This window comes from Pimephales promelas, chromosome 7 (assembly GCF_988280905.1).
Source record: "Pimephales promelas chromosome 7, fPimPro1.hap1.1, whole genome shotgun sequence".
Lineage (NCBI taxonomy): Eukaryota > Metazoa > Chordata > Actinopteri > Cypriniformes > Leuciscidae > Pimephales > Pimephales promelas.
This window is the reverse complement of record NC_142775.1, coordinates 21,184,672-21,194,630: the sequence shown is the minus strand read 5'-3', so window position 1 is coordinate 21,194,630 and position 9,959 is coordinate 21,184,672. Positions and strand designations below refer to the sequence as shown.

The 9,959-nt window shown below is 37.8% G+C and overlaps 1 protein-coding gene across 2 annotated transcripts; it reads right to left on the bottom strand.

Moving 5' to 3' along the window:
- Positions 1-630: 630 nt before the first annotated feature.
- Positions 631-8,780, bottom strand: cpap (centrosome assembly and centriole elongation protein). 2 transcript variants are annotated; one of them, XM_089133214.1, is made up of 15 exons: positions 8,656-8,780; positions 7,097-7,486; positions 6,666-6,780; positions 6,293-6,440; positions 6,137-6,218; positions 4,507-5,827; positions 4,011-4,134; positions 3,681-3,846; positions 3,313-3,567; positions 3,045-3,120; positions 1,904-2,085; positions 1,566-1,706; positions 1,253-1,337; positions 1,043-1,163; positions 631-949 (listed from the first exon to the last, which is right to left on the bottom strand). In XM_089133214.1, exons 2-15 carry the CDS (start codon positions 7,460-7,462, stop codon positions 757-759), a joined length of 3,375 nt encoding a protein of 1,124 aa, XP_088989340.1. In that variant the 5' UTR covers positions 7,463-7,486; positions 8,656-8,780; the 3' UTR covers positions 631-756. The 2 variants fall into 2 exon arrangements, with proteins under 2 accessions (XP_088989340.1, XP_039537992.2); XM_039682058.2 differs by having other exon boundaries at positions 4,513-5,827.
- Positions 8,781-9,959: the final 1,179 nt, after the last annotated feature.

Genomic DNA, 9,959 nt, shown 5'->3' with positions numbered 1-9,959 from the left:
ACAATGAGCAGGAAAGGTTGACGTGGAGTAGCTAAATCTCAAACCTTCAGGGAGTCACCCATTTAAAAAAAAGGCTTAGCTATTCGTAGATGGCAGAAAGTCAGAGGGATTAAAGTTTTTTGAAAGGGAAGTGCTGTTTGTATCACTCAACAAGGGAGCAAGGTATTTTATTAAACGGATAAATTGCAATATGTAGCTTTCTAACACCATACTGTCTATATTAATGGGTATAGTTACTGTAATGTGTTCATCTAGTCAGCTTGAAATCGTTTCCTTGAGATCTAAACTGGTTATATCTCTTAAACCTATTAATGAATGTTTTATAAGCAGTAGGACAACCATATTCAAGCAGAGCCAAAGCACAACCAAAACAATGTTCTTTCGCAAAATGCATTTTTTTTTAATCGCCAGAGGGCCAAAAGTTATACAGCATGCAAGCGTGAATTACAGAGGGAGGTTGTGAAAAAGAAAAATGATCAACACTGTAATTGCGTTTGCTAATAAAAGCCTTTAAAAATGTGTTAAATGATCAGTTACACTGAAATTTATCAATTTATTATAAATTACTACAGATAATGCTAATATTACAAATAATTTAAAAATATACCTTTGCACAAAAAACTGAACTCAACATAAAAAGATTTATTTCTTACAGAAATAAATACTCGACACATTTACAAAATGCACACATATTCTTTAACTTAAATTCATTCAAGGCCATGTTTTCCTTCCTTAAAACAGAGTATTGTGGATCATTCATGTCTTAGTGTCCATAATGACATGACCCTGTGCGTCTTTTAACCGCACACGTCCGGTTGGATATTGTGTCTCCTGCCGTCCATCTGAGTAAACGGTTTTAACCGTTCCATCTGGATATTCCCGTCTTTTAAAATCTAAGGTGTGGATCTCCCGCTGGCCAGTGTTAAACTGGATCACCTTACTACCATCCCTGAAAGAAAGCAGAATAAAAATGCTCCGACTTCAATACGTTAGGTGTCTCTTAGTTATAACACTGAGGTGGAGGGCCATGAGTTGTACTCACGGATTCAGCTGTATTATTGTTCCATCTGTCAGTACACTTTCCTCTCTTCCATCAGGGTAAAGAGTCTTGACTGTCTGATCAGGGAAAGTGATTTCCTTGCGACCATCTGGAAAGTGTTTCTCTAAAATAGGCATGGGGAAGAATAAGACATAAACTGTAGTCTGGAAATAATACCTCTAAATATTAATTTTGAAAGAAAGTAAGGCCCACCTGTTTGATTGTTAGGAAACTGAAGCACTTCCATCCCATCAGGGTAGGTGATGTGAGTGGTCTGAGCTTCAGCGTAGTAATAAATCTGAAAGAGAATGGCATTACTAATTGAAATGCTTTGCTGATTTTAAATTCACTTAGTTTTAATTGTTAAATGTCAAACACATTACACCAAAAAAACAGCACAAATAGAGCATTTAAAATTGATGAATTGATGGAAGAACATGTTTTCACACATAAATAATTGATCATTACATGGTGTAAACTTCCTAATAAGAGATGGAAACAACACTCTTCAGAGTCCATGCCTCACCACTTTTTGATCAGGCATTGTATGTTTTACATCCCCGTTGAAAAACATAACTTTGACAGTCTTTCCGTCGGCAGAGAGCTCTTTTCTTGTGCCATTTGGAAAAACAACAAGTCGACCTCCATCGGGAAGAACCTTCTCAATCTGAAACATACATGAATATATATATGATATTTAGACCCCAACTTTCATTAGAAATTGGGTATTTTGGTAACTTTAGAAATGTGACCATAATTTCTACACTTCCCTTTTGGAAGGGTGTGGTTCAGTTTTGTTTGAAATAGCATTACCTCAATGTCAGTACTATCTGAGGTTTGAAGTGGAGCTACAAGACATATTACCTTGTTGTCAGACTGCGTGATCTCTTCCTGTTCCTCCTCTGACTGTCCGATGACAGCTGTGTTAATCAGTGGTGCATCATGGTTCCTCTGAGTCATAACCAGTCCACCTGTACACTGAGTTCCCACTGGACTGTGCTCCCTTTTGAAGCTGATACCCTCTTTCATTTGTTCAGGGAAAAAAGCTGTGGCAAAATGTGATTGATTATTTGCAATGTTACATGGTAATCAGCACTAGGGTTGGGAATCAAAAATCAATTCCAATTCTACAATTGGATACTTATAAAATTTAAATTTAGATTCCTCTTATCGATTAATTTGTGTGCATTTTAATATGACTTTAAACCATTCGATGGGGTTTTCTGTACAACCCATACATCCAAAACATGCATAGAAAGCTGTTTAATAGTGCACGATACTGAACTGTGTCCATTTCTGCGTCTATTTGAATGGACAAATAAATACAGACAACAATATGTTGAAATTCATAAACAGTCGGTTATGTCTGAAGTGAATGTAAACAGTTGACAAAGAAAATGCATGTGTAACTATATTGGATCTGTGTAGCTCTTAAAATGACAGCAGCCTAAAATGTCTGCTGCCATCTCTATAATAGCGTTGATCAAACAACAAAAGACAAAGAAAATTTACTCGCTGTTCTTGACTGGATAACTTTTGTAATGCCATTTTTAATGTACATTTTATTTATAAAGTCCAGTGTTCTTTTGCATTTGATTAGTTTCTGTACCTAAATACCTGAATCTTAAAACACTATTTCAATCGTATATTTGATCTGTTGTTGTTATTTGTGCGATTACTTATTTTTTATGTGTCTTTTTTTTTTATTGTTTACTTGTCTTTAATAATGCTTGAAATTTATATTAGTTTGGCTAGTTGTTTTTGCTATGGTACTTTAAAACCATAGTCAAAAGTTCCTTCTGTAAGTGTTCCTGTTGACATAGTATTTAGCTGCAATGAAATGTTTTGTAATAAGAGTTGAATGATATCTACTCTTTAAAAAAAAAAAAATCAAAATTAGGAATCGATAAGCAGAATCGGATTCATTAGTATTAAAAAGACCCCAACCCTAAAGCACACTAAAAAGCACTAATATGCACTAGTGATGTTGATAGATAATAGTTACCCGAGTCTGTGAGAGGAATCTGTGTCTCTGGACTTTCCTTTCTGCTGCTGTTGCTTTTTGCACTCAGGGAGGGACTCTAGACACACACAAACAGACAGACTAGTAGTGTGAAAACTTACACAAATGAACATGTTTATTGCTATATTTAAGTTATTTCAATAAGCAATCCTCTGGGAATTATTGTTTAGTGTTATGCATGTAAGAGAAAAGCGTTGAATCTACCGGTCAATGAAGGGAAGGACCTTCAGACCTGCCAATCCACACTTACCCTAGAATCTGTACTTTTGGATCCAGTACTAGCTCCATCGCTAGACGCAGAGAACGTTCCTTTTTCCTTCTCTTTCTTAGCACTCTTCCACACACTGAGACGCAGTTTCTCCAGTGTCCGCACTTGGTCTCTGAGGGATGCGTTCTCTGCACTCAAAGCGTCTACCTGCTGCCGAAGACGGCTCTGTGTGTTGCTCCAACGAGTCTCTCGTTTGCGCAGATCCTCTTGCAGCACGTTTAATTGCTGCTTTAGAGCCTGATACAGACATAAACCATCAAATTTAAAACGCATCAAACAATTCATTATAGTAACAATTAGTATATTATCCAAATTATACTTTTTTTTAAAAGGCAATAAACAAACCGGACCTGGATCTCATCTCGTTCTTGTTTGTCAGGTCTTGCTCTTACGGTTGCAGCATGCTTTTCAAAAAGCTTCTTTTCACGCTGCAGTTTCTTATTTTCCTCCCTTTTAAACTCCTCCCACTTTGCAATTTCCTCCATCCTCTTCTTTTCAAATTCAGCCCTATCTTTCCTGTATTGGAAAGTTATTCAAGTTTTCAGTTATATTTGTTTTAGGCATGATAAATAACTGCATATTCATATTGCCAAGGCATTTGCAATTTAGCTGTGAACAATATTGAAATATATTTACACATTTAGTATTTTGCGTATTTAAAGAAAGGTAAAGGGCCCTACTTGAGATTTTCTCTTGTTTCCTGGTTCTCCTGCTTTAGTTTGACCAGTGACGCATTCTCAGATTTGAACCTTTCAATCTCTGTTTCCAGCTCCACCAAACGCTCACGAAGAAGTCTTGATTGAGCTAAAAAAAAAAAAAAAAAAGTTTCAGGATTTAGTAGGATCATGCAAGTACTGTATGTAACCACTGCATTGCATTACAATGTGCACATTCAGAAAAGAAGTTGAGATGTTTTTTTTTTTCCTGAAATGTAATCATGCATGTATCCTAGTTTACAACTCTGGGGTTAGTAAGATGTTTAGTAAATAAATTAATACTTTTATTTATAAAGGATGCATTATATTGATCAAACTTGTCCAAATTTAATCAAACTATTAAGTAATTGATCAAACTATTGATAATAAGAAATGTTTCTTGAGCATGTTAGAATAATTTCTGGAGTATCATGTGACACTGAAGACATCAGAAGCTGTATGCAGACAGTCAAAACTTTACCGTTACCTGTTCCTTCTTCACTGGGCATGTTCTGTGGTACCTGTGGAGTTACTGGAGGAGAAGGTTTATCCTTTAGCACTGGAAACAGCTTTGATACCAACTGGCATGTTGATGGAGCTTCTTTGTGATTTCCAACTGTATGTGGACTGCCACTTACTGGTTTTACCCCCTTGGAGAAGGCAACCTTCCTTTTCAGCGCCTTCTCCGATAAGGATTCCTCTGCAGGACAGCAGGACTCATCCTCAGGTTCATTCCAGGTATCATCGTCATCAAACTCTAACTGGGCCCTTGATTCTACAAGAGTACAATCTCTATTGTCACTTAAATTCCCTTCATCCTCCTCTGGACTGCTGGCTCCGTCCCTGTCTTGATAGGTGCTTTTATCATAAGGCAGAGTGGTGGGCACTTGAAAGCAGTGGCTTATGGGTGGATTGGACATGTTGGGAAGGGGTTGCAAATCTGATTTACTGCACAATTTGTTGTCATCCAACTTTTCATCGTTTTCCTTTTCAGAAAACTCTCTCATTAGTTCGTTCGGCCTTGTGCCAATGACATCTCTCTGTATCGCTGGTACTGGAGGCACTGGAACACTATGACCCAACTTGGAGCCAGGAGCTACTGTGGGCCCTTGTGCAGATTGATAGGTTGATTTGATGGGTGTGGAGGAGAGACGTCTACGATCTTTGTGAAGGAGGGTGCTGATGAAGGATGAGTTGCTGGAAAAGGATATTTCATCTGCTGCTTTTTCTAGCAACTCAAACTCTCCGAGTTCGGCACATTCAAGCTGGTGATCTTGTTCCCAGCGCTCCCTCCGCTCCGTAAACCACACCTCAAATGAGTTTTCTGCAACACAGGCAGTGTCCTCCACATGACTGCATGCTCTTCCTTTATTGTCGTTTGTTGTAGTGACACTGTTGATCTTCTGCTTGGATAAGGGATAAGGTTTTCGCTGGAACAGAGCTGAGTTGGAGCCCATGTTCTGACCCTGGTGTGCAACAAGAACATGAGGTTGAACTGGCATCTTGGTGACTGGTGCTGTTGTTTTATTCTGAGGAACATTTTCTTTGTTGAGCACAGCAGTCTTGCGTTGGATCACATGGTGTGCCGATTTTGAGCCTTCGTTTTTGTTTACTATGGACTTCTTCTTGGACTTCATGTCTAGGCCTTGGGAAACTTTTGGATTTGGGCACAAGGAGGGATTGGGGTTAGGTGGACTGTTACTGTGTGATTGTACAGTGGCTTTTCCCCGAGTAAACCTGGCCAGACCTTCTCCACGTTTAAGAAAGGGTCTCTTTACCTTCATACTTTCAGCTGGAGCATTCTACATGAGTAAATTTGAAAAACATGAGAAGATGAAACATGGATATAAAGATGAGATAAGGCCAATCCACATTACAGCACAGATGATAATTATATACACTTAATAGTTGTAGCTTATCAAACTCTGGTCACATCTACTGAAAAACTGCTTATAAAGATAATGAGAAAAGCATTGTATTTATTACTGATTCCAAACATCATTGACATTATCTCTTCAGTCTTCAGCTGCACACATCATTCTCATCATGAACGTTAATTTGTATGTTGTCTAAGGTTTGTACACTAAGCAACCTCGTGTTCTTCTACTGACCTTGCCCTTCAGTCTCTGGTCTTCCATCTTGAGCTGCTCTTCCAGTATTTCCTCAAATGGTTTCAAACCTGATTTGATAGGTCTAAAACAAAAACACAAATACCATGATAACCAGACTCAAAGCAATGCATTCCATCTTGCAGTATTGAAATGTACCTGTCCCGTGGGTCTGAGTTACACTCTTTTCTATATACAATTTGATCTTCTATCGTTGACTGAAAGGATTCTTCAGAATCAGGATCACTGTCATTATGTCCAGTGTTCAACTCCACCACACTTTGTTCCTGGTTCAACATACTGGTCTCTAGAGCAGCATATAGAGAAAGTTAGTCAAAGCTCATCCTGTCTTGATGGTTATCGACCATATAAAGTGAAGTTTAGACCAAACAGTATTATGTATATTTAAAGTGTGATGGAAAGCCTTAACAGCTTAGAGGGCTCAGTTTTGTTGTTCAACCAAGGTTAAATGTACTAAATAAGAGCTCTTAGCATACAGGCGAATGACACATGCACCATAAATCATGAATACCTGCAGTATTCTGTGCTTTCCCCAGATGCCTTTGTGGTTCTTGCTGTAATCTAAACAGCTGTTCCTGCTGATGGGTTTTTAGCTGCTCCTGCATGCGATGTTGCATTTGCTTCAGCTGAATAAATAAAACAAGGCATTAAATAATTTACAAAACTAAACCTGAAACATTTTGAAACACTGTTCCTTTAAATGCTTTGACTAAGCAAAACATTTGAATTAATAATTCTAAATAATAATATAATAATTTATAAGTCTAATAATTTAGATTTATTTCATAAATGTGAAAAAAGTAAAATACCATCAAGCAATTCAAACAGATCATCCCTTTATCTTGACATAGGAGAAATTAACTAATTAAAATACCCAAGAAGAAAAGCAGGAGACAAATTTATTAAAGCAAAATCTCACATAGATTGTGGACCTTAACTCACCTGTTCAAGCTTAGCTATTAATGGGAGATCCCGTGTGTTTCTTAAAACATCTTGCATACTTTGCAGCTGACTGTTTAAAGATGTATCAGACAACTCTGTTTCCCCGAGTGTCTTGCTGCTTCCACCTGGACTGCACACATCCACGCTGGCACAGCTGCTGCTTCGGGAGATAGGCAGCGGGGCAAACTGGCAGCTAAAGGAGTCATCAGGATCCTGAACCACCAGACTGCCGCTACTCCGGACAGACCCAGAACCGGCTTCTACTGGGGAACAGTTTAATATCACCCCAGAGCGGGAGCTATCCGGGATCCACTGAGAGAGGAAGTGAAACTGCCCTTGCTGGAGTCCAGCTGGAGATGGCATCATGATGATGTTGGCCTGATTCAAACCCTAAAAAGGCGGGTTTCACAAATTCATATTTAAACTCATGTTAATTCCACTGAGTGCAAAAATTGACACAGAGAGAGGAGTATTTTATTTTTATGGCGTGGTTTCATAGGCCTTAGATTGAGTTAGGATTAAGCCTTTAGTTCAATTAGGAAATTTAAGTAGATTTATTTATTTATTTTTACAATTGCCTTAGATAAGAAAATTACTGGTGTGCATCTTGTGACAAAACCATGAAAATGGCGAATTTTAAGGTGTCAGTGCAAGTTGCTTTCAGTTAAAACAGCTCAAAATGTGCATTTTAGTCTGGGACTAGGCTTAAACATTGTCTGTCAAGACAAGCTGTGGCAACCTTTGGTTAAATTGTGGTCAAAATACAATTTAATAATGCATAGGCCTAGTCCCATTTCATAGGAGAAATACTCTTACTATAACAACAACTGGGCATGACCAATGGGCTCTATGCACGGCGTTATTTCCGGTGAAGCATTAGGGATGCTCGATAACTTCCGCCGATCATAGAGTCCAATGCAATACCGAGAATTTATATTGAATTTTATACTCCATGGTTATACTAATGAAACGTTAGTCACAAAAACAGATAAAACAGACACCCCTCGTTGTGTTTATGCTTCTTTTTAAAATTATATTAAATAAACATAACTATATATAAAATTACATCTATGTACGTTTCGTTTCAAAGACGGGAGGACAGTAAATATTGAAGACTCTGCCATAATCCCGTTTTCTCCGGTTTTCCTCCGCTTTAATCTACACAACCGGAAATGGACGAGCATCCTTACGTCAAATGCGGAACTTATGCGTGCATATAGCCCATTGTTAGAGTTGTGTTGTTACTTACTGCATTAAAATCTCTCTATAGGTCTCTATTTCACACACCGATAACACACTCAATCAAACAATCTGTCTCTCAGTGCCTCTGAAGCTGCAATTGACGTAAATAGAAACTAGCGTACTGAAATAAACTGCCAATGACGACCAAAAATCTTGTCTAGGCAACATATTTAAGTTGTAACACTGGTTCTGTTCAGCAATAATTAAACAGTATGTTGAGGCACAGAAAGATTGTAAACATTTTGTAATATAAATCCAATTTTCGATACAATATCATTTTAAAAATCGTTAAAGAGCTGTGAATGAATATGTCATACCTTGGTGTGGGTTGCCAAGGCGGGTATTTAAAGATTTCAGCAGTTGACGTCTGAACTTTGGTGAGTTTCGAACGATACCGCCATAACAAAGCAAAGCCCGCGAGACAGACGACTGAAAACGAAAGCACGGTGCATGATGGGAGCTGCAGTTTTCCTATGCTCCTCCCCTCCGTCGTGTATTTCCCTGGTATTTCCGCCACCGAATATTAAGAATAATAAAATTAAAAATGGAGGTCTAGCTTTTCTAGATTTTAAAACATTAAATTAGTATTACACTTTTAAAATTAATTGGATGAAACACTTCTTAAAACGCCGCTCCTCAATTTGGAATTTTATCCCAAATCATAGCCTATATTCTCCCAGACTGTAATCAACATTCTCCCAGCTGGGTGGCCTACAGTTTCTCAATGAGAAATTACCTGCAAAGCTCTCTTCATTCCATAAACAAATGCTTCTGGCCTGGTCTCTTATTTATAAGTTACACAACTTTTCCCCACACTCATATTTTACATGGAACAATCATAGACTAATATTCTTTACAAAAACAAGTCCTTATTTTTTCAAAACTGGTATGACAACAATATTAGCCTACTTTAGTATGTGATCTATATCTAGTTAATAAAGATGGGGTTTTATAAATATGGTGAATTCCTTTCATGTCACGCCTAGCGAATTTTTTGCCATTGTTTTTCATTCTATTCCCACAGGTGTTATTTCTTGATCCTTGATTCTTGATCCCACTCAAACAATGGTGGGCAAGTTATGTTTAGTTTCATATTCTAGTGATAGGTCCATTCTTGCTCTCACAATTCCCACACCTCCCCCCTCTGAATTGCAAGTTTATCTCGCATTAACATCCATGACTTCATGATCAGGCTTCGACTGGTGGACAAAAACATCCACGAAGATGCATTCAAATATTAACAACGTAGCAACGAGTAGCCTAGCCTGTACAACCTTAAAAAATTAACCCCACAGCAACACCTTGGCAAATAACCGGCAACATGGTAAGCAGCATCACACACACATTTCTCTCAGAAAATGTTAAAAGGAATTTTGTATGCAGAATAGTTGTGCTATGATTACGATCATGAAACTTGCTCACAGTCTACAGCAGATTGTGTAACAGACAAATGTAAATATATCAATTTAGAACATAAAGTTTTACTCAATAATCTCTATCTCTTATCTCTATATTTCTGCTGAAATACTGCTATGAAAAGTTTATTTCCTGCAAAGTTCTTAAATTCTTAATCTTGCTTCCACCATGCAGGTGCAGATAGCACCAGCCTTGATGTGATTTT